The following is a 23,543-nucleotide window of genomic DNA, read 5'->3' on the forward strand; positions in this document are numbered from 1 at the left end:
GCTCCTACTCCACTACATAAATAAATAAGTATAATTTATTTGGTTTTTTTTTATGACTTGTAGCAGGTGTTCTTGCATGTTTCTGCAGAATTTCAAGCTGGAGTCGCATCTGGGAATGTCTGTGCAGGATCAGGGGCCGTGAGAATCCAAAGCGCAGTCCCCGGTGTCACGGCTGGGCGGGAGCGCGGCACCAGAGTGCAGAGCCCGGGGGCGGGGCCGCGCGTCCCGCCCAGGTGTCGCGTCACCGCCAAGCGCGCCCCCGAGGCGGGAGGGAGGGCGGCGCGGTGGCGCGCGCGTGCGCGTGCGTAGCCCGCTCCCCGGCCATGGCTGGCTGGGCCGGGGCCGAGCTCTCGGCGCTGAACCCGCTGCGCACGCTGTGGCTGGCGCTGGCCGCCGCCTTCCTGCTCGCGCTGCTCCTGCAGCTGGCGCCGGCCGGGCTGCTGCCGAGCTGCGCGCTCTTCCAGGACCTCATCCGCTACGGGAAGACCAAGCTGTCCGGCCCGCGGCGCCCCGCCGTCTGCAGGGCCTTCGACGTCCCCAAGAGGTAACCGCGGTGGCGGGGCGCGCCCGGCAGGGGGCAGCAGAGGCGGCGCGGGCACGTGAGCCTGGGGCTGCCCGGAGCCGTCCCCGGAAATGACTGAGCATCCCCAGGGGTCCGCCCCAGCTACCTTTATCCCAAATTCTCCGCTGCCCCTTCCCGGAACTCTTAACTGGAGGTCGTGGAAGTTTGTGGACATGGAGGCTGGCTCTTCCCCGGTTTCCCCCAGTTGTCTCCCCAACCTGTCACAGTCAGGAAAGAAGTCCGGAGGGTACCCTGCTGGGGCAGCGCTGACATCCCGTGCCTGCATCTCAGCAGGTGCGCCGGCAAGCTGGCCCAAGATGCCCACCCCCTCCTTGTTCAGTAACAAAGTTGTGAAATACTAAAATCTTCCGGGCAGAAAGAGAAGAATCTACTCTGAATATGTGAGACTTGTTCCATGGTTTTCTCATTTTTTTCCCCCCACATTGAATTCAGTCTGTAGAGGCAGAAGTCAGTTTAACGCCATTCTAAGCGAGTAAAGCTGTGTCTTTTCTTTGAAATGCAGCATACCTTTGCATTTAGAACTGAATGTGAAGGAAGGTGATGGGTTCATCTAGCTTATTTTCAAAGTCTGTAGACAGTGCCCACCGCTGCAGATGATGGTAAAACTATCTAGGAACACAGAAAAAGTGGGCTGGCCGCAGCTCTCTCTTGACTGTTGGAGAGCGATCTGTGAGGGGTTCAGTCTGAGAGTGGAGACACATCGTTGTGAAGAGTGAATGGAAAGAGGTAAGGGCCGAAAGAACTGTTCTTAGAGGCTCAGTTTTGACGTGAGCAACCCCTGACATCCTATTGTGATCTGATCAGGTTTGATTGGCCTGTATTCCTTCCTGCTTTTTTGTTTGGTTTTGGTTTGTTGGGTTTTTTGTTTGTTTGTTTTTTTGTTTGTTTGTTTGTTTTCTGGTTTTTTTTTTTTTTTTTTTTTTTTTTGGTTTTTCGAGACAGGGTTTCTCTGTGTAGCTTTGCGCCTTTCCTGGAACTCGCTTTGGAGACCAGGCTGGCCTCGAACTCACAGAGATCCGCCTGGCTCTGCCTCCCGAGTGCTGGGATTAAAGGCGTGTGCCACCACCGCCCGGCTATATAGGGATTTATTGTCTGACTTTTGAGGGAGGTCCTAGTGTCCCTGGATTTAAAAGCACGCTTAAAAAATCACTTCTGCCCTTTCTGTCTCTGGATGGGGCTCATCAGCTGTCACACTCAAGCCTGTCATTATGTGACAGCCAGGAAAGAGGTGGGCCTTCCTTGGATTCACCCCTGGAACACTCGGTACTCTGCGCTTCTTGTAATTCCCGCAGTGTTGTGAAATAATTATTCTTTCCTTCTTCCAGGGTTCTAGAGCAGAACCTTCCATGGTGTTCAGGTGCTCTGAGGCAATGGTGGAGAGCGTTGTTTCCCCTAAATTGTACTTTTCAGGGGCCAACAAATCCAGGCCAATAAGGAAAGGCATTTTTAATTGCAGCAAAGGAAAATGGGGGGGAGGGGTGGCAATTGCATCGAAAGTGGCCAGGCCCTCAGAAGAACAGATGGCAACAAAAATCCCCCCACCTCCTCCTTGCGGATCCATTTCCTTTTCAATGGCTGTCTCCCCCTGTATATGAAAAGGTGGTGAGGAGGAGTTGGGCAAAGTAAGATTCTACTGCCAGCTTTACACTTCTCTCTGTTTCCCAAAGTATCTTCATTGACACTGTGCTTAGCACTTTCATGAGGAAAAAAAAAAAAAAGGTGAATTAGAGGAATTAGAAGCCACAGCTGAATTGCCCTGTGTGTGTCATGTACCCAAGACTCCCAGCACTAAATGCCTTGCTTCATATAGTCCTCATGACAGACCTGTGAGGGACAGGCCACTGTCACCATTCCCACCCACAAAGGTACACATTCAGGCTTGTCACACCAGTGAGTGTGGCAGCCAGACCTTCAATCCCGCCTGTCGGCGTAAGATCCCAAACGCTTAACCTCCAGCGTACCTCGTTGGCAAGCTACCAACCTGAGTCATGTCTGAGAGATCAGATGGCAGCGGATTTACCCCCAGAGGATAGCACTTCATAATATCTTGGTTAATCCAGATTTTATAATATTTGGTAATCTTAGCCAGTGTGCTTATTACTTAAATATTTTGAATAGTTTTTCCTTGTGCGAAGTGTAATGTCGTCCTCAGAAATGAAAAAAAAAAATAATAAGCCTGTGACTTGGACACTTGCAAGTGGGCAGCTGTGAGCCACATTTCTTTTGCCCATACGGCAGTACTTAGGTCATTTAGTTTGTGATTATTTTCTCCTAAGGAAGCAAGAATAAAACCTAAGGTCCCGGAATGTTGTGCCCTGTTCTCCAGCCTGGTACTGGCTGTTTGAGTTTTGGGAGTCTTTTGTTTGTTTGTTTTGTTTTGTTTTGTTTTTTTTAATCAAGGCAACAGCTGCTTTTCTCGCTTTGATTGACTCTCCAGAAAGTCTGTATAAATAAGTGACCAGGACCCAAGCGCCTCATTGCTCTTGACTTCCACAGTAGACGGAAACGCTTCTGTTTCTAAAATTTCAAAGTAGCTCCAAGTAGCATGGAAACTTATCACTGAACTGGGTTCTACAGGTCAGGTGCTGCCCAGTTTTCTGCCCTGGAGTCTAAGAGCCTGAGAAGCAGTCGGGACCTGTGGATTGGGTACAGGTTACATCTTTATCTTCATCAACCTCTGGCTGAAAAGTTAGCATTTCCTTAGTTATGAATGTCATCAACCAACCACAGGACAATATCAGTGTCTCCAAGTTCTTGGTAGACTATAATACGTTAAAAAAATATTGGAGACCCCTTGAAGCAGCATTGTTTCCATAACCACAAAAACGTAGTGGTTATTCACCTCTAGAGCTCATTGTTCAATACACAACAAGTGCACGTTTTCCATATCGTATAAACTTGACTTTTAATAACTGGATCACCTAGATGTCCATGTAATTAACTTTCTTAGTGTCCTCCATGTATCTTATGCTTATGGTGACATTTTGAGAAGGGCCTAGAGCCTTTGTCAAGCAGCATTTACATTTGATATCAGCTATAGCAGCCTCACTCATGCCCGGAGCCGAAAAGGCCCTCCCACCAGAAGGTTTAAAACAAAGGATAAGGGGTTGGATGCTCCGTTGGCATGGTGGTTAAACTAGTTTCTTCAGTAAATGAGCTATTTACCATGTCCTTGGTGCATTTAGCGTACCAGTTTTACCAGAGGGCCTGCTGTTAATCTCAAAGCTAGTCTAGGCCCTGTGAAGCGTGTAGGCTGACAGAAAAATGTGTCAACAAATTTCAGAGAAGCAAAATCTTTTCTGAGGCGGTCAAGTGCCCCAGAGGAGACCCTCGCAAGGTTATTTGATCAGGAATAAGAGTTTTGAGGAGGGACTACCTAGGAAGGATGTGGACCAGGATGGATTGGGAGCTTATTCAGGGGGATGGAAGCTGCCGAGGGCTTCGTGGTGGAAGGGGGAATATGCATCATGGGACATAAAAAGGATGGCACCATGTGTGAGAAAGCCTGGGCGCGAGGCTGCTGTGTTAGTCCAGGAGAAAGATGGCGGTACTCACGTGGATTACAGCTGAAGCATCATGGTATCCTCAGGTGTCAAAGGTTGGGGTGGCATTAAAGCACTTAGCACAGGCCCAGTCACCTGGGTAGTTCCCCTGCCCTAATTACCCCGCAGCTCCCTGACTTAACTCCAGGGCCAGTTCCAGCACTGGGTGCACATGTATGTTAAATAAGGTAGTGTTTCCTGGGCTCCAAACCATAGAGTAATTCCAACCCTACACAGTCCTGTCTCGCTTCTGACTCTGCGTCCTGTGACTTGTTCCTACTGGCCCTATTCCAGAAGTTCAGGGCTTCTCTATACGAGTCCTCATCCAACCTCAGAGCCTCTGCATTACCTCTCACCTGGCCCATGGGTCTTATAAGGCTTGGCTATTTTATCTTCAGTGAGGCCTTCCATGCCTGCCTTACGTAAAATGATAATTCCACACTCCCCAACAGACCCTTCTTCCTCTTCCCCGCAGTCAGCCACAGCCCGTAATAATCATCCAAGTGGTTGTTAGTCAAAGGAGTGAGTACCCACACCAAACCTTGTACAGTCAGAAAGATCGCGGTGTCCCTGCTCCCGGGACCTGGAAGACAGCACTTCTAGGAAGCCGGTTACAGAAGGAGGAGGGAGGAGTGTGTCTTCTTCACCCAGAGGCAGTGGGAATTGGAGATCTGTAGTTTGAGTCTTAGCTGTCTCTAAATACAAGCAAGAGATAGGACCTCCTGGAAAGACTAGAAAGTATTTCCTATAGAAAGACATTCAGACAGCAGAATGAAATGTCAGACTGAAAAACAATACAGTGTGTATTTAAACCAAAAGTGCCACTGAACTAGGAGAGCCGTAAGGCAAAGCCCAGTAATTCATTCGAAACTACTGATTCATTTGCCTGTGGGGATCACATAAACTGGCTGTGTGTGATAGAGGGCTAGGAAAACAGGTTCGAGCAAGTCTTGTCCACAGGCAGGAGAGCAACAATGTGATATAAACACCAGTCATTCTGTTGCTTCTAGAGCCAGCGGCTGCCACTGCTGTGACCTTGGATAAGAACTTAACCTCTTAGAGTCTTAATTCTCCATCTGCCACGTGAAGAGCGCAAACCATGGCATTGTCGCAAAGATGAGATTTCATGACCATGCCTCTTCTCCCAGGTCCCAGTGCATATCCTTTTTCTCAAAACTGGATAGTCTCTGTGTCACCAATATATGAGTGTTTTATTTGTTTTTTTTTATTATTATTTTTTGTTTAGGGGTGTTTTGCCTGCATATATGCCTGGGCATCATGGGCATGTCTGGCGCCCCTGGAGGCTAGAAGAGGGAGTTGTGTATCCTTGGAACTGGATGGTTGTGAGCTGCCATGTGGTGCTGGGAACGGAACCTTGGTCCTTTGGAAGAGCAGCAAGTTCTCTTCATTGCTAAAGCCATCTCTCCAGCCCCTCAGATGGATGTCTTGAAACTCTGGGAAGGACTGAATAATGATTTTCTTTTGAAAATGTTTTACTTTGGCATGCCTCAATGGATCCCCATTACAAAAGCCAGCAGCATCCTTACAGGGCCCTGTGTCCCCTGCCCTCTTCTCAAGGTCCTGCCAACAGCCACAGGGGAGCCCCAGGTGGAGCACGCCCCACATGTACCCCTCTAAGTACCCTTGCAGCTTTCCCTCTGCTTGGAAAGTGTGCGGGGTGACCTCACTTAGTATTATACACTCTAGGTCCATCTGTTTTCCTGCAGAACTTTTAACTTTATGCAGAATGTTTAGACTTAGAATGTATACTATTATAATAGTGAGATCACATAACCCCAGAAAGAAAGAAAAAAAAAACTACATGTCTCTCATATGCAGAATCTAGCCAATGATATATGTATATGCAAACACATGAACATGTGGGTACATTATAACATGAAGAAAAGAAAAGAAAAGAAAAAAGGCCAAATAAAGAGGGTGAGAAAGGACTGAATGTAGGTGATGGACACAAGTTATAAAAGAGGATCTAGAACTAATTGTTTTCCTAGCTCTGATTCTGCCATGATTTGTTTGGTTTTGGTGACAGATAAGTGCATAAAATACGCTGTATACTGAAAGTGAAATAATAATGTACAGCTCGCTCCACAGCTTCCGTTCCTGATTCTCACTCTATCAATATAGAAGTTTATTGAGTTGTATAGACTTTGGGTCTAGTTCATTTTGGGGTGTGACATTTTTGTTCACAAGTTTTTTTTTAATAAGTTTATGATTTTTTTTAAAAGGAAGTGTGCAAGGATTGCATGTTCTATACAGATGTCCCTTCCAGGAAGGCCATCCCAACCACCCATCCAGAATAGCATCCCTTCTGCTCTGTTTCCTGATCAGAGGTTATGCTAGATGCCTGCAGCATTACCAAGTCCTCACTAAAAGGGGACTTCCATTAAGGCAGGGACCAGTTCTGTCTTCATCCTTCAAGTTCAGGCTCCTGGAACTTGGCCTAACACATTTCAAGTAGGCCGTAAATATTTACCCAAGGGGAAAAAAATAGGTAAAGCATCCAGCCCTTCCCTCTCTCCAGCACCTGCAAAGCAGGAGGTTAAACATGTTCTTAGCCCTCTGCTGGGTCCCAGTGCTCAGCCCACACCCGTGCTCAGTTCTGGCCAGTGTGTCTTCAGGATGGCCTGGAACACAACTGAGACCAGGAGCTATGGAGGCAAACGCTTTGATGCACGGACTTTTGAGAGAATGAGGCCTCTCTTCAGATGGATTCTGAACTGGTGGGTGGATGGGAATGTATCTGTGGAGCCTGCAAGGGCGCTCCTGGTGGGGTTTGCCAGCTGCCGGGAGGTTGGAGCGGGCTGCAGCAGGGTGACTGGATTAGATCAGGGTTTTTCCCTGGGTCACTGGCATGGCATGGGGTGACTTCTTTCACAAGCGTGCTCTGCTCTGTGTGGAAGGACTTCTGAGCCTGTCTATAGCTAATCCTTTTTGGCTCCAGGTTATCTTTGACTGTCACAAGCCAAAGTGAAAAGAAGAAAAGGAGCATATTATTGATGTATGAAAGCCCAGAGGAGGTCATGTGATCACCTGCATTGATCTGAATAGAGGAAAAAATTCCAAATTGAGCATGCATAACTCAAAATATGCTTAACTCAAAAATACACTTAAGTATGCCTAACTCAAAAAAAAAAAAGAAAGAAAGAAAAAAGAAAAACAAAAAGAAATGCTTCAATACCCAAAACTCTTGCATGCTGATACGGTGTCCCATGTGGAAAAAATTCCACTCCTACCTTCATGGGATTGGTGATGGTCACACAGCAGATGCACATAACGGTATGAGTCATATAAGCTCACCTTTAGCATATGAGGTACATAAAGTATGAGGTATATAAGTACATTCTGTGTTTAGAAGTGGGTCTCACCCTTCACGTTCTCTGTCAGCATATGTTCACACATCCCAGGTGTTTCTAATAGGAAATCCTCGATCTGTATAGAAAAAGCGTAGGAGAGTGGACCTCGGAGGAACCTGAGGGGGAACCCAGAGGTAGCTCAGTCGGTAAGAATGCTTGGCATGCAAACTTGAGGAGCTGAATTAGAATTCCTGGGTACCTGAGTAACAGAGATAGATGTGGCCATGTGCAGACCTGGAATGCCAGTGCTGTAGCTGCAGACACAGGAGGATTGCTGGAGCTCGCTGTCACAGATGCCTCAGTGGTCCTCATGCCGTAGTAAATGCTTTTGTTTTAGCAGATCAGCATCCTCTTTTACATTAAACTAGCATGGCTAATTTCCTTTCATTGGTTTGTGCCTTTGTGTTTATTTACATTGTAAGTGATTCACTGCCACATAGGTTTATAGACTTAGTAACTGGAGAAATACAATCATAAGGAATTGATACCTGGCATTATTATTGTAATCTTTTTCATATTATAAAAAAATTAATTTGGAAGGTGGGAGGAGAAAGAAGATGGATCAGTTAGTGAAGTGCCTGCCACACACGCATGAAGATCTGAGTTCCATCCCTAGCACACACACAAAAGCCAGACATAGTACATACACCTGTACTATGGGGAAGATGGGAATCGCTGACCAGCTAGTTTAACTGAACTTATAGGGAGTTATGAGCTGCCCGATGTGGGTGCTGGAAATCAAACTTCTGCAACAGTAGTGCATGCACGTGCAAACAGCTGATAATAAATTTAAATTTTTTGAAATAAAATAAATGAAACTGGAAAGATGGCTTAGCAGTTAAGAGCATGCGCTGCGGTTTCAGAGGACCAAGTTCAATTTCTAGCATCCACCTTGGAAGCGTGCTTCCAGCTCTGAGTCTGGTTGCGTGACTCTTGCACCACGGCAGTTGTGTGGCTCAGGCTGTTACTGTGATCCAGGTTTGGGATCTAAAAGACTTCCATAGATCTCCTGTGCAGGAAGCTTGCGGCTCCTTCTGAGAACTCGAGGTGGGGGGCGGGGGGGGGGGGGGGGGGGGCGGGGGCGCACTCTTGTTACCCGGAGATGAGAGACTGTTAACTGATCCTTTTACACTCCAATGTAATCAGTCTCGTGATCTGGAAGTACATTTTGAAACATTTCCACCTGCAGAATTCGGGTTCTGATTAGAACCGAAACTCATTTTGAGATACCGGGGGAGGTTAGGGAGCGGGGAGGGGCGCGTAGAGGAACTTATAATCTTCTGGGGACTCGTGGAGGTTCTAGCTGGGGGTTACCTAACTCTTCTTCCCGTTGCAGGTATTTTTCTCATTTCTACGTCATCTCCGTGCTGTGGAATGGCTTCCTCCTCTGGTTCCTTTCTCAATCTCTCTTCCTGGGAGTACCTTTTCCAGACTGGCTTCGCACTTTGCTCAGAACTCTTGGGGCCACGCAGTTCCGAGGTAATTTGGCTCTCTAGCCTGTTCCTGGTTCCTGTCTGCAGTTCTCGCCAATCGGGGCCCTCTGCAGGGCCTGGGAAGTGGAGGGCAGACAGGGTCTGCGTGGTTGATTGGCCCCAAGTCCTCACTGAGCTGTGGCAGAGCCCAGGGGAAGGTTCTGGTCTGCCGCCTGGTAAGCCTGGGCTGAATGAGGACCAGCTGTTCTCCCTCTGATACCGTTAGTGTTAGTGTGCTGATAAGCTCACAAAGAGGCCTTGCACGTGCCGGGGAAGCTTTGGAAATCCCTGGGTTTGCATTGAAACATTTATCATTTATACAGCTGCAGCCAGAATTATGCCTCGGGGCCCACAGAAATTTGATTTTTAAAGATTACTTTTTGATAAACATTTAAAAGGTCTGGGGACCGGTGTGATGGATCAGTAGATAAAGGTGTTTACCACCAGGCATGATGATCTAACATCCATCTGCAGGACCCACAAGACTCTTTCTTACAAATTGTCCTCTGACATCTTCAACACACACACACACACACACACACACACACACACACACACACACACACACGCACACACACACGAGTAAAAAAATTAGTTAAAAATTAAAAAAGACTGTGTTGTGCATCTTCGGTTAAATAATGAAACTGTGAATAGTTGCTGGCCAGATCCTTACAAAACAGCATTTAAACTGGCCATAGCAGCATGTAAGGGCTGTGTGGAAGGGGTCGGGGGTCGTAATGCATGGGCACCCCTTTGTTGCTTACCATGTTCATGTATTTGGAAGGTTAGATTTGAGGAGCTTTCCTTGTTTTAACCTGTTCATAAAGAGTTAAAAAAAACTGGGTTTTAACTTACTTAAACTACAAAAAGAACAAAGCAAATCTATGCTGATAGAATTTAGAACAGAGTCCTTAACCTTGGGGCAGCCTGAAGCAGGGTCATGCTTAGAAAGGAACACTAGGGGGTGCTGGTCAAGTCCTTGTTCTTAATCTGGGTACTAGTAATATGTGGGAATTAGTTAAAAATTTACCAAGCTGTGTAATTGTGTCCGTGATTACGTCTGTGTTACTCTTTTTAAAAAGACAGACTGGATTTTATGATATTTTAAATATGAGCTTTCTTCACACTAACTTGGAGCATGTAATAAAGGGCCTCCGGGAAGGTGGACCTTGGGACCCACTGACTCTCTGAAAGTGTAATTTCTCCTTTCTTTTTCTTTTGGCAGCACTGGAGATGGAGTCCAAGGCCTCCCAAATGCTAGGCAAGTGCTTCGCCACCCAGCCCTTCTCCCGTCCTTTATTTTTTAAGTCTGAAAAGGAATACTCACCCGTTGGATCCCCTCCTCTTGTCTCTGCCTTTGTGGGTGGGTGTGGCCCCAGGAGCCCACCAGATAGCATTTCCAACATCACCATGGACCTCTCCCTGACCATCTGCATGGAGCACTTGGCACAGGAACTCGAGAGCCATGGATCCTGAGTCCTGAGCACACAGAGCCTTCGTCATGATGTCCATGTGGCTCTTAAATGATAAAGTAGAGTCAGAGATGGGTTCTGTCCTCTCTTCCCACCACCCTGCCACTCACGGACCACATGGCTGTCATTCAACCTGGGTCCTCACAGCTCGAAAGAGGAAGACGTTAGTTTGAATGGCCTCTCCAGCCCTCGGACTCTGATCTTATGTAAGGCTCAGTTTCAGGCGGGTACACTGAACACTTGCCTTAAAGCTGGAGGAGACACTGACTGTGTCGCCTTCTGATTGCAGTGGGCGAGCTGGCCCTGTCTACCTTCTTGGTGCTGGTGTCCGTCTGGGTCCACAGCCTGCGGAGACTCTTCGAGTGTTTCTACATCAGCATCTTCTCTAACGCCATGATTCACGTCGTGCAGTACTGTTTCGGGCTCGTCTACTATGTCCTGGTTGGCCTAACTGTCCTGAGCCAAGCGCCCATGGATGACAAGAATGGTGAGTGGCCCTTGCAGCACATTCAAAAGTTATCCTGTCCAAAGGTAGCTACATTGGCCGTGACTGCTAAAACCTGAGAAGCGCCAGCATAAGCGGCTGTGCCTTCAGTGACCATGGTAAGGTACAAAGCATTCTTGAGACTCTGTTTGAGGACGGTGGAGTTAAGCTGTGTGGGGTTCACCTGTAGAGAGGTCGGAAGGATAGCTAAACTCTGAGCAGGGGGCATGAGACCTCCAAAGGAGCAGGAGAGGGGGCATCAAAGGAAGTGGCCTCACCAGAGCCCAGTTGTCTGGGGGTGCACGGGGGGGAAAGAGAAGTCACCCTGTGGGATTAAACCACAGAAAATAAGATGAGGGAGGTGCTTGTGGTGAGTAGTTCTCATCTGAAGAAGGAACACAGACCATTCTCTTGCCATTAATTCTTGGGATGGCTGCCCTTCTAACAAAGCCTTTCTTCATGTGGGACGCACAGCCTGAGGGAAGAGGAAAACCAAGTCTGGCAGTAAATGGAAATGGCCTTGAGGTTTCCGAGTGCTCTCTAGCCAGGAAGAGGAAAGCAGACCTTTGTATGCAAGAAGAAAGTGAGGTGGCTTGCTATTTTATTTGGATGCTGCATAACATATATGACTATCAGTTTCATGAAAACAATCCGTGCAGATCATATAGAACTCTAATCCTTTTGGGTGACTGGAATGACTGCTTCTGTGCTGAGGTTAACTTGACCTTGAAGCTGTGGGCTTCCAGCCCAGATCTTCCATGACCCTATTCTCCATGGCCTGTATCATAAGTCGAAACAGATTTGTATTTCCAACTATCAAGTGATTGAGCCTTTCCTTGTTTGATTTCAGTCTCGGAGTGCTCCAAAGTCCACTCTGTTGCTGGAATGCACTTCTTGAGACTATAAAAATTCTTTGAAAGGCAGGTTTATTGACCAGATTGCTTCTTAACTTGTGAATTGTTTACCGGTTCCAGCCATTCAGGCAGCATCTTTTCTAGGTCCTCTGGACTTCGTTGTATTAGTTACTTTCCTGTTGCTGTGGCAATATACTATGGCCCAGATAATTGCCAGGAGGAAGATCATTATTTTGGCTCACAGTTACAGATGGTTTCGTCCATCATAGTGTTGAGGCACAGCAGCAAGCCTGCAGGAGCAAGAAGCTGAGAGATCACACCTCAACCATAAATATGAAGCAGAGAGAACTGGAAGTAGGGAGAGGAGATATTGTAAATGGATATTTCCTGTCCTGACCACCCAATCCCAAGTCGTCACTCAGAGGCTTATATTAATTACAATACAAATGCTCGGCCAATAGCTCAGGCTTGTTACTAGCTACCTCTTATACTTAAATTAACCCATATTTCTATTTATGCTTTGCCACACGGCTCATGGCTTGTTACCTCGTTTTTTTAACACATCCTGCTTGCTGGGCAACTGGCTGTCATCTCTCCGAACCCCCCTGACTCTGCCCTTCCTCCTCCCATTTTCTCTCTGTGTCAGGCTGTCTCACCCAATCTCTTCTTGCCCTGCTATTCTATTAGCCTATCAGTTTTTTTTTTTTTAATTAACAATGAGCATAAACCACAGCAGTACATAGTCTCAAGTCTCACTTCTAGCGATGGTCTTCCTCCAGCCCCCCTAGGGACTGCACCCCCTAAACCTTCACAGACAGTCTTTAGACAGCTAGAGACCAAGTGTGGAAGGCATTTCTCATTCAACCACCATCTCATTAATGGAGTCGGTTTTTCCTCCCATGTCTTCCGCTACGGCGTTCAGATGCCCAGCCAGTTACCGTGGCTTTTCAGACGAACTTTCCAGAACTCCTTGGTTGCCCACTAGCTTTCTCTCTGTCTGATTATCTCACTTTTCTGAGCTGCTCCTGTGACTGGAGCCCAGGTTCTACTGTTTTTGCTCCTTAAAAATGATCAAAAAAAGCAGTCAAGACACCCACAAAGCTGTCTTTCTCCAAGCACTCCTTTGTGCAGCTGCTTCTCCTTCACCTGCTCACCCCTCCCAGGGTCCCCTGGAGCCACTGGGACAGTAGATTGGATTAGTTACTCCTCGTTGTTGAGACCAGACAGGCGGCAAGAAGCAGCTTACTGAGGAGGTTTGGCTGGGAGAATGCTTGCCCGGCGGTGGGCTTATGTATCTTAGGCAGACATGGTAGCTCACACCTATAATCCCAGCACCTGTGGCATGAAGGCAACAGGATCACTTCAAGTTCAAAGCCAGCTTTGTCCTTATACTGAATTCCGGGTTACCCAGGTCTACACAGCCAGACTGCGTCTCAAAAACACACAAATCAAAACTCAACCACCACGGTGGGAAATGCTCCATTTGGCGTCGGTAGGATCTGAGAGAAACACTGTAGGTTCGAGTATCTTCTGGGCCTATGTCCGCTTGACAGGGTTTCTCCCGCTCGGAACCTCTGTCAGTGATCAGGGGCACGGGCTGACCTCACAGGGTCCTTATGTAAGTGAAAGGAGTGTCTGCAGTCCAGGAGAACCGGGTTTAGAACTGAGATTGCCACAGGTGAGTCTGGCGGACTCTTGTTAGCCTTAGTCATCCTCAACTGATCCCCACTTGTGGGTTTCCGCATAGGGAAGCATGACCCTTGGTACTCTTACCTGAATCCGCTTTTTAGGGGTTTGCCTGCGCTCCAGGGTCCCGGGCTTTTGCCAGTTTTCAATGGACAGGTTTTGCGTCTTCAGTTAAGACCAGGCTGTCGGTCCATTTGCTTTTCCGGCGCCGGTGGCTTGCTCTTGGAATCCTTCGGCTGCCCACCTCCCCTTCCGCTGCTTCACCAAAAGGAGGGCTGTGCGGCCAGCACTTCCGCTTTGGAAGCAGTCTCTCAGACTCCAATCTCTAATCCAGAAAGGACTTGTTTTTATATTCTCAGTGTTTAAGTTTCTTCTCTTTATGAGAGACCACTCACCTTTTACCTCAGAAAGTCTCTCTAGTAGACAGAACTAGGCAGCACAGTGCATGTATGCTCGCTCTCTCTCTCTCTCTCTCTCTCTCTCTCTCGCTCACTTTTTCTCTCTCTTGCTCTCTCTCATATTTGCAGGGGTGGGTATCATGTAGTCCAAGTCAGCCTTGAACTCCTATGTACTTGGCTGGCCTTGAACTCACAATCCTCTTGCCTCAGCTTCCCAAGTACTAGGATGACAGGTATGTAACCATCATGCCTGCATTAGCTTAGCTTTCTGTATTCAGGATCTCCCTTCCAGGTCTCTGGGTGGCAGCTCAGGGAGATGTTTCTTTAGAGAATGTTTCTCTTGATGGGAAAAATGTTAGCAAGAAGACTTAAAAGGAGACTCAATCGTAGAGGCACAAAACACCTCACTGCACAGTCAGTCACTCGGGAATGGGTTGAGTTCTCGCCAGAAGCATTTGAAGAATGTTCGCGAGAAAATGTCGCTAGGTCTCTGCCTGTGACCCCCGGAGCTGTGGAGACTTGAGAAGCAGCTCTCGCTGTCCAGAAGCGATACTATGATAATATAACACAAAAGCTCTGGAATTCTGCAGCATTGGCTAACAGGGCAATTTCTGTTTCCGTAGTCTATATACTAGGGAAGAATCTACTGCTCCAGGCTCGGTGGTTCCACATCCTGGGAATGATGATGTTCTTCTGGTCATCTGCCCATCAGTATAAGTGCCACGTCATTCTCAGCAATCTCAGGAGAAACAAAAAAGGTGAGGTCTCTTCTGGTGCCCTCCCCCCCATCCCCCGATGGGCTCCAGTCCTCAGAGGGTGGCTTTCTCTGTCCCTTCATTCCTGTCTTTCATGCCCTGGTCGATATCAGATACTCACTTTCGACAAGACACCTTCCTGAATTGTGATCCTCCCACTGGTAAAATGAGGTGGCAGATTTAGCTCTGATGGTCTGTGATTCTGTCCTGAACCCACCTCTGGGGACAGCACCGCACACATGTGTCTGATCATCATGTGGAAAATTCACATTAAGGTAGAGTAGTGGGACCCAGCAGAAGGGAAGACTTCTGAGTTAGCCTGGGTGTAGTTTGCAGTATTCTTGTTTTATAGATGAGGAAACTGAGGCACAATGAAATTAAGCAATTTCCATGAAGTGACACAGTTACCAAGTGGGAGAGTCAGGATTTGAACTTGTGTCCCCTGACTCTGGCATCTGAGCTTGTATGCTTATGAGAACAGGTGGGAAACCTGAGCAGAGGCTTTTTCAGGTTTGTTTAGTTTTGTTTTGTTTTATTGTTATTGTTGTTTTAAGACAGGGACACTAGTATATCCCTGGCTGTCCTGGAACTCGCTCTGTAGACCAGACTGGCCTCAAACTCACAGAGATCCACCTGCCTTTGCCTCTTGAGTGATGGGATTAAAAGTGTGCTCCACGATGCCCAGCAGGCCTTTTCTTTTCCTGAGATATAGTCTCACTGTACAGCGCTGGCTAGCCTTGAACTCACAGAGATCCACCTGCCTGCGCCTTCCAAGTGCTAGGATTAAAGCCATGCAACACCATGCCTGACTTTATGGTTGGTGGACAGTGGAACTGTGACAGGGTGGTGGTTTTTCATACAGAGTGTGATGCTTGGTAGAGTTTCTGTCAGTGGTTTCGGAAGCGGAGTGGTAAAACACCATCATCGTTCCGTTTCAGGTGTGATCGTTCACTGCCAGCACAGGATCCCCTTCGGAGACTGGTTCGAATATGTGTCTTCGGCTAACTACCTAGCAGAGCTGATGATCTACATCTCCATGGCTGTCACCTTTGGGTTCCACAACTTAACTTGGTGGCTGGTGGTGACGTATGTCTTCTTCAGCCAAGCCTTGTCTGCATTCTTCAACCACACGTTCTACAAGAGCACATTTGTCTCCTACCCGAAGCATAGGAAAGCCTTCCTTCCATTTTTGTTTTGAGGCAGCCTTCATGGTGAAGAATGCAAGCCAGGTGACAGATTCCACTCCTAGAGACGCTGAGACAGAGATGGACGTGCGCTTGCTGCGGGAATGTTTGACATTCCCTGTTCCACTGCAGAGTGTCCACTGGGCAGGGCAGTGCTCCTGGAGAAGACATTTCCGGAAGACCCGGGCTTGAGGGATCCGCTTTCTGCCGAGCTTTACAGAGCCAACCAAACGATAACCAGTAACTGGGCGTCTCCAAGCTGATTTATGGTCACGCTAACCGGGAGTATAAACAGCTTTGCATGCATGCATGCTCCCCCATCCCTACCCCCACCCCACACCCGTTCCCCTCCTTGCCCTCTCTCTCACTCTTATACAGGAAGAAAAATGACCATCTGTGGCTGGGAACAGTGAACTGGACCGAGTGCTGTGGGATAGCACAGGTTTTGAATAAATGTTACATGTCAATAAAAATGGATACCTCTGAAAATAACATGAATGTACAGTATCACACCGGTGGGTCTAGGGAGAAAGGAGTTTGCTGGAATTAGTTAATATTCCCAATTTTATCACCAGTATCTCCAGTTACATAACCAGTGCCTTGCCTGCCCTGCAAACCAGCCTAATGATAAGCCTGGAAACTTAGTTGATTGATTTCTCTTTTTTGACATTTGTAATGAAAAAAAATCGGGAAATAAAATATTTTTATACTTATGCATACAGACATGCCCTGGGCCGGGTACTATCAGAAGAAGCAGCCTCACTCTATCATTAGTCAGTGTTCACATAGACCTGGGTCTGTTTCAACTACTAGTGCAAAGCCGAAAGATGCTACGATTAAAGTTGTACCTCAGGTAGCTTAGGTTAAAGGAAATACCAGTTGGGGTCAAAGGGAAGTAGAGGCATGGAATGAAAGGAGACCCAAGAGTGAAAGAGAGCACCATTGCCCTGGCAACCGAAAACCTCCATGTCCCTATGGTGGGACACATTCTGGACTGGGATGCAGTTGGGTAGTTGAGTGCATGCCTAGAGCATGTGAGACTCTGCATTCAGCTCCCAGCACGGAGAGAAAAGCTGGGGCCTACTGCTTACTAGCTGAGGTACTTGTTTTTTCACTTGGGTTTTTTTTTGTTGGTTTCGTGTGTTGAGTCAGGGTCTCCTGGAGCCCTGGGTGCCTTGAAGTCATTATGTACCAGAGGGTGACCTTGCACTTCTGACTCTCCTCACTCAATCTCCCAAGTGCCGGAATTGCAGGTGCTGTGGATTGCACCCAGTGAGCGCTTCATGCATCCTGCACACCCTATGTCTTCAGCCCCGACTTACTCAGATGTCATATACTCTACTGAGTGAGACACACCCGGAGTCATAGACTGAGGCTGTTTAACTGACAGGCATCTTAATCTAAAGTATTTCTTAAAACTTACTTATGTACGTGCTTTGCAGTGATGGGGATTGAGCCCAGGGCCTCACAAATGCTCGTCACACCCTCTTATCATTGAGCTACACCTTAACTCTTTTAATCTAATTTTAAACACAGCATTGTACGACACTGTACCCAAGGAGAAGTGTTTTGCTGTTTGGGAGTTTTTTGGAGACAGGATCTCTTTGTGTAGCCCTGGCTGTCTTGGAACTTGCTGTGTAGACCAGGCTGGTCTCAAACTCACAAAGATCCACCCACCTCTGCCTCCCAAATGCTGGGATTAAAGGCATATGCTAGCACATCTAGCTCTGGATAGGAAATGCTGTGGGATGTTCTGTATGGCAAATGTGTTGCTGATTAGTCAATAAATAAAACACTGATTGGCCATTGGCCAGGCAGGAAGTATAGGCGGGACAAGGAGGAGAATAAAGCTGGGAAGTGGAAGGCTGAGTCAGAGAGACACTGCCAGCCACCACGATGAGAAACAGCATGTGAAGATGCCGGTAAGCCACGAGCCATGTGGCAAGGTATAGATTAATGGAAATGGATTAATTTAAGCTGTAAGAACAGTTAGCAAGAAGTCTGCCACGGCCATACTGTTTGTAAACAAAATAAGTCTCTGTGTTTACTTGGTCGGGTCTGAGCTGCTGTGGGACTGGCAGGTGATAGAGATTTGTCCTGACTGTGGGCCAGGCAGGAAAACTCTCGCTACAAGGAAATCTGCGATTGACAGAAATAAGGATAGCACCAAAATCCAACAAAGTTGGTGAGCTAATCAGTTTTGTTGGGTCACTTACAGGAATATGGGTGAGGGGTCACTCACAGGATCAGGAATGACTCACAGACAGCTGTATCACCAAGGCCACCCCAGCGTGAGTAACAGCTCACAAAGCTGGGAACCTGGAGCACACTGCACAGCCTGCAGGCAGCTCAACAGGTTGGAGAGTGTCTTTCCAGGCAGCTCAGCTGGTTTCTGCTTCCTCCAGTCAGCTTGCCTTGCCAGAGTGTTTCTCGGCAGTCCTTGCATGTTATACATTCCTGAGGAGGAGGGGCCTAGTGAATCTGCTCAGTCCCAGGGACTTCCTGAAGCCATTGGGTTTTCTCCTTCCTGAGTTTGATGAGCTTCCCTGCAGGATGGAATGTTCCCGCTCCCCTTAGCACATCCTGTTGTTTCGCCTCTCCTTAATATCTTGTGTTTAATGGACTTCTCTTAAGACAGGTTTAAATCTTGGAGTCAACTGCTCCCTAGCAGCCATGTTTACCAAAACCCACCCTGAAGCTCCTGTGTGAGCCCTGGTGGTATGCTTTCTCTACCATCCATCACCTCGCCATTTAATCAAGATTAAGTGGTTTGCTCTGTCTGTTCAACTAAATGAGGTTTATCATTTATTGTTTAGAATTTGCTGTCTTCGGAACCAGGACTCAGGAACAAAACTCTTCCAACATAGGAGACGTATGTAAATCATATGGCAGTTTGTTCTTAACTCCCACATGAGTGACATGCATGACTTTAGATAAATCATTTAAAGGAAAGTTGTATTTTGCTGTAGGATGAAATTTTACACCTAAGTTCAACTGAGGATTTGGACTTTGGCGTGAACTAAGGAGCATCTCCTTTGATGGCTTGTCAGCCTATGAGAAAGCTCCAGTGCCCTGGTCCTGCCTCGACTGTCCTTTGCTGTCCTTACACACTACCTTCTGTCTCTTTCTTCATCTTCTTCCTTGCCCACACATGTCACTTTTCGGTGAAGAGAGAAGAGGAAACAGAGAAGCACACAAAGGGCTCTGAACAGGGCTGGGGTGTGGCTCAGTTCCCAGAGCACTTGCCTCGCCTGCATGAGTCCCGGAGTTCGATCCCCAGCACTGTATAAAACAGGTGTGGTATTGAACGCCTGTAATCTCAGTACTTGGAAAATGAGGGCAGGAGGATCAAGGTCTCCCTTGGCTACATAGCAAATTCAAGGCCAATTTGCGCTACATGAAACCCTCTTTCAGAAAAGGGGTGTGTGTGTGTGTGTGTGTGTGTGTGTGTGTGTGTGTGTGTGTGTGTGTGAGACTGTGAATAGAGTAGCATGAGTGGGGCCTGAGCAGTGCAACACACCTGAAAACCACATGCTGCGTCTTCTGGGGCAGAATCCTCACTGTGTTTTATGGCTGTGAAAATATTCCAAAAGAGAGAGCACCATACAGATTTGTAAATTCTTCACAAGGATGCCTCGGAAATAGACTGAGGAGGAAATTCTTCACCCCTGGGATGTGACGGCAACTCTGTCAAGTTAGACAGAAGTGATGCTGAAGCTACCTCCACAGCATCCTCTGGCTAGTGCTGTGTGCTGGAAGTAGCCTTTGTTTGGGGGTGTAACTCATCTGGCACGCTAACATGTTCTTATAGTGAGCATGGATTATTTGTCTCCATGGTGTTGTGTGTTGTATTGTATTTTTAACGCAAAGAGTGGTCATTACTGCAGTCTGTTGTGGGTAGAATATACAAGTATCTCCCAAAGGTTTGTGCATTAGAGGGTTGGTTGCAGCTAATGGGTCTTTAAGTGATGACTGGAAAGCTGGAGAGATCGCTCAGCAGTTAAGACCACTGGCTGCTCTTCCAGAGTGTCCAGATTCCATTCCTAACACCCACGTGGTGGCTTACAACTGTCTGTAACTCCAGTTCTGGGACATATGACACCCTCTTCTGAACTCAGTGGACACCAGGCATGCATATGATGCAGATATACATGCAGGCAAACACCCATAAATATATTTATTTTATTTAAGAGATGATTGGCTCCTAAGTTAATACACTGATTAAATTACTAGCTGAATGGACTTTTAGGAGGCAGGGCCTGGTTGAAGTTAGTGGTTTTCTAGGGGCAGGTCTTTGAAGGGTGTATCTTGTCCCTTGGCAGTTTCTCAACTCTCTCTGCTTCCCGATTGCTCTGAGGTGAGCAGTTTTCCTCTGGCATGGCCTCCCACCATGATGTTTGTGACTAGCTGTCATGGGACTTCTCCTAGGAAGATATTTAATCACCCCAGATAGAGAAGGTACCAAGAGACCAAAAAGCTTCTGTCTAAATCTGGCTTTGTGAACCATTTGGTTGGGGGCTAGCTAGTCTTTACAGGCACATGGGTGACTGAAAGATGGCTACCCCACCAGGAAATCCCCTGGGCAGCTCGAAGCTATACCGCTGCAAAGTCCTACCCATAGGACAACGTATGAGTGACTACACTAAGGGTTCACCTCCCCTAAGCAGCTGTTTAACCTTTATATAACCTTGGGGAAGTGGGGTGGGGGAGGTGAGCCTCGTGAGTCTGGGAAACCTCCCTCTGGCCTCCATGAGGGAACGTTTCTAGGCCTAACCTGATAAGGTTTTCATGTGGGTGATTACAATGGTTTTGATCCAAGATGGCGGCGCCAAGCACATCCAACCCACAGGGTAAAGCTTCACGACACCTTTACTTCTTTCTCCCACATTCTTCCCACTCTCTCTGATGCTCAATGCTCCTTGAGCCCCAGAGAAGTGGGAGATAAGGTGTATTCCTTCCATTGAGGCCTGAGCACTGAGCCACTGTACCACAGTAACAGTCATTCATTCTAGGCACTGTGACGAGCTAGGAGTTTTCATAGTAACTGCGACCCTGGCCAAGGCCAACAGCAGTGATAATCTGTGGCCATAAACATAGATACTTAGGAAGCCACAGATACAACATCCATTTAACAAACAATAGTAGTAGCCTCTCCATGGAGCCTATGACCTTCCTCGGCCACAAGTTTTTATTTTGGCTTGTAGTATCAAACTTGGATCCCCTCTGTGAAGTAGGTCTTAAATCCAATTGGAAAGTAGTTGGTTGTGGCCAGACAGTTGTGCCACCATGGCCCCTGAGAGCACATCTTGCCTGGGCATGCTAGTGGCATTAATACATGGGACCAGTCCACAGCTGAGTCGGACCATTGTTTCCCTCAGCAGCTAACACAGTATCTATGAAAGCCATCCATTAGTGAGGAGGTTTCCAATTCAGCCCCAGGTGAATTTATCCAGATCCTTCTACCAGAGCGTGCAAGGTTTTCAGCCACAGAGACTTACTGTCTAGTTCAAGCAACAGCAGTGACAATAGTCTGTGTTGTGTGTCGGAGTGGATGGCCCTCGGAAGCCTCCCTTGCTAATAACTATAGTTAAGCAACCTGCCCCTGGCACTGGGATTTTCATTCAATAACCCTGTATCATTTGGGTGCCCCTTGCATCCAGGCAGAGTGCTTCTGTTTTTAAACCCTTTAACTGCTGTTTTTACTCTTCCTTCAAATGACTTTCCAAATCTGTAGGACACTTAAGAGCCTAGCATGGCACAATGAAATCTTTTCACACAGGTTGAGCAGTATCTCTAAAGGTCCATGGCCTCCTGTTGCAAGGAAGTGTGAATTGGTCTTGGAACTCAGCAGCTGAGGGGATACATGCTTACAAAACTTTAACAGGGTCTGATACAGCCTGAAAAGATCCCATCACGTGGGCTGGCTGTTCTTTCAAAAGAGCAATATTGGGCAAGCAACACAGATGGCGTCATCTCCCCATTTAACCCTTCCCCGCCCAGTCAGTTTCCATGAGCCGCTTCACCTCACTGGCCATTAAGGGCCTTAGGTTAGGGAAAGAATCTCTCTACTTTACAGGCTCATTTTGCCCAACCATGTGACTCTCCCTATGGTTTGCATGCCAAGGCACAACTCTCTGGTGACTGTTATGTGATGTAAGAAGCATCTTCGCCTTAGCTGTCCTATATGTTCTCATCACGGTGATCAAACACCAGGCAAGTTAAGGGAGGTTCCTCAGCTCACAGTTGGAAGGGACGCGGTCCATCATGGTGAGGAAGACTAGTGTCGGGGGCTCTGTGATGGCACCAACACTCAGGGGCAGATACTTGCTCACCACTTAGCGACTAGGAAACACAGGGAAGACAGGAAGAGGGCCTGACAACCTCAAAGCCTGCCCCAATCATCTACTTCTTCCTGGGAGACTCCATCACTTAAAGGGTCTACGGTCTCCCAAGACAGCAGCCGCTGAGGACCAAGAGTTAAAATACATGAGCCTCCAGAGGACACTGCACATTGAAAACACAATGCACCCCAAAGTACTTTCTTACAGGAAAGAAATGCACTCAGTATACTCTCCAGGGAGGGACGATCGTTGCCTACACCGAGGACAAATGTAATCCATGCCACTCTATTACCTCCACACCCATCCAGTGATACCCAGAGTCCCTGTACTTTGGAGAGTTGCTCCAACATTCATACCCAAGTGCTCTGAACACTAGCAGGAGATCAATAAGCCTACAGTTCAACTTGGGGTCTCCAACTGCCCTGCACTTCCCTATGTAACAGGCAACTTCGTCCACACTGTTGGACACGTAGTTCTCACCCTGCAAGATCTCTTGCTTCACTGAGCAGACAATTCAACCTCAGTTATATGACTTTTTAAAATTTTTATTATATGTGTTTGTGTATACGTGGGCACATGTGTGTGCACATAGAGGTGAGAGGACAATCTGGGGTGCCATTCTCTGTGTTATTCCCCTCGTTTTCTTGAGGCAGGATCTCTGACTAGCGTCGAACTTGCTTAGCTATGCTGGCCAGAGAGCCTTGGGTATCTGCCTTTTTCTACCTATCCAGCTCTGAGATTACAGGCACACAACACCATACCAAACTTTTGTTTTTAACAAGGGCTCTGGATATCAAACTCAGGTCCTCATGCTTACAAGGCACTTTGCCAACTGAACTATCCTCCCAACCCTCAGTAGCTTGCCTTATCAACCAGACCACAGAAATGCTGCCACCGTAAGATGGCAAGTCTTCCCATCCCAGGAAGATGTTAGCTACACCATGATCCCTCCCATCCCCAAGAGACACTCTGCTCCCACTGATCTTGATTCCATTAGTCCCTGTTCAGGCACCAGATTTCACAGAACTGAAATATGGATACTAAGGATATGTAAAGAGATGTGAATTCACCCAGTTATAGAGGATACCAATAGACCAAAGAATTTTTTTTTTTTTTGTCCAAGTCTAGATGGTGAGCCACTAAGTTTCTTGGGGTTACTCACCAAGGAGTAGGTGACTGATTCAAAGGCAGCTATGCCACCAGGAAGTCCCTTGGGTAATTCATAGGTGGCTACACCACCCAAGAGTCTCACTTGCAGTGTAGATGCTCATGAGAGGCTACACTACTGAAAAGTCCTGCATAGCAAAGATGATTCATGAAAAGTCACTGATGAGTCCCCTGGCAATTTAAGGGCAGCTGGAGTATCAAGGAGCTGCCTACTGCTGAGCCCGAGATTTGTTT

The 23,543-nt window shown here is 47.4% G+C and overlaps 1 protein-coding gene across 2 annotated transcripts; it reads left to right on the forward strand.

The window, feature by feature from the left end:
- The first annotated feature begins 287 nt into the window (after positions 1 to 287).
- Positions 288 to 16,522, forward strand: Srd5a3 (steroid 5 alpha-reductase 3). 2 transcript variants are annotated; one of them, XM_052735184.1, is made up of 7 exons: positions 442 to 544; positions 5,136 to 5,273; positions 8,833 to 8,975; positions 10,194 to 10,229; positions 10,730 to 10,927; positions 14,486 to 14,620; positions 15,556 to 16,522. In XM_052735184.1, exons 2-7 carry the CDS (start codon positions 5,242 to 5,244, stop codon positions 15,813 to 15,815), a joined length of 804 nt encoding a protein of 267 aa, XP_052591144.1. In that variant the 5' UTR covers positions 442 to 544; positions 5,136 to 5,241; the 3' UTR covers positions 15,816 to 16,522. The 2 variants fall into 2 exon arrangements, with proteins under 2 accessions (XP_052591143.1, XP_052591144.1); XM_052735183.1 differs by lacking the exon at positions 5,136 to 5,273 and having other exon boundaries at positions 288 to 544.
- Positions 16,523 to 23,543: the final 7,021 nt, after the last annotated feature.

The sequence above is a fragment of the Peromyscus californicus genome, unplaced genomic scaffold (genome assembly GCF_007827085.1).
Source record: "Peromyscus californicus insignis strain IS unplaced genomic scaffold, ASM782708v3 Scaffold_13__1_contigs__length_99412109, whole genome shotgun sequence".
Classification (NCBI taxonomy): Eukaryota; Metazoa; Chordata; class Mammalia; order Rodentia; family Cricetidae; genus Peromyscus; species Peromyscus californicus.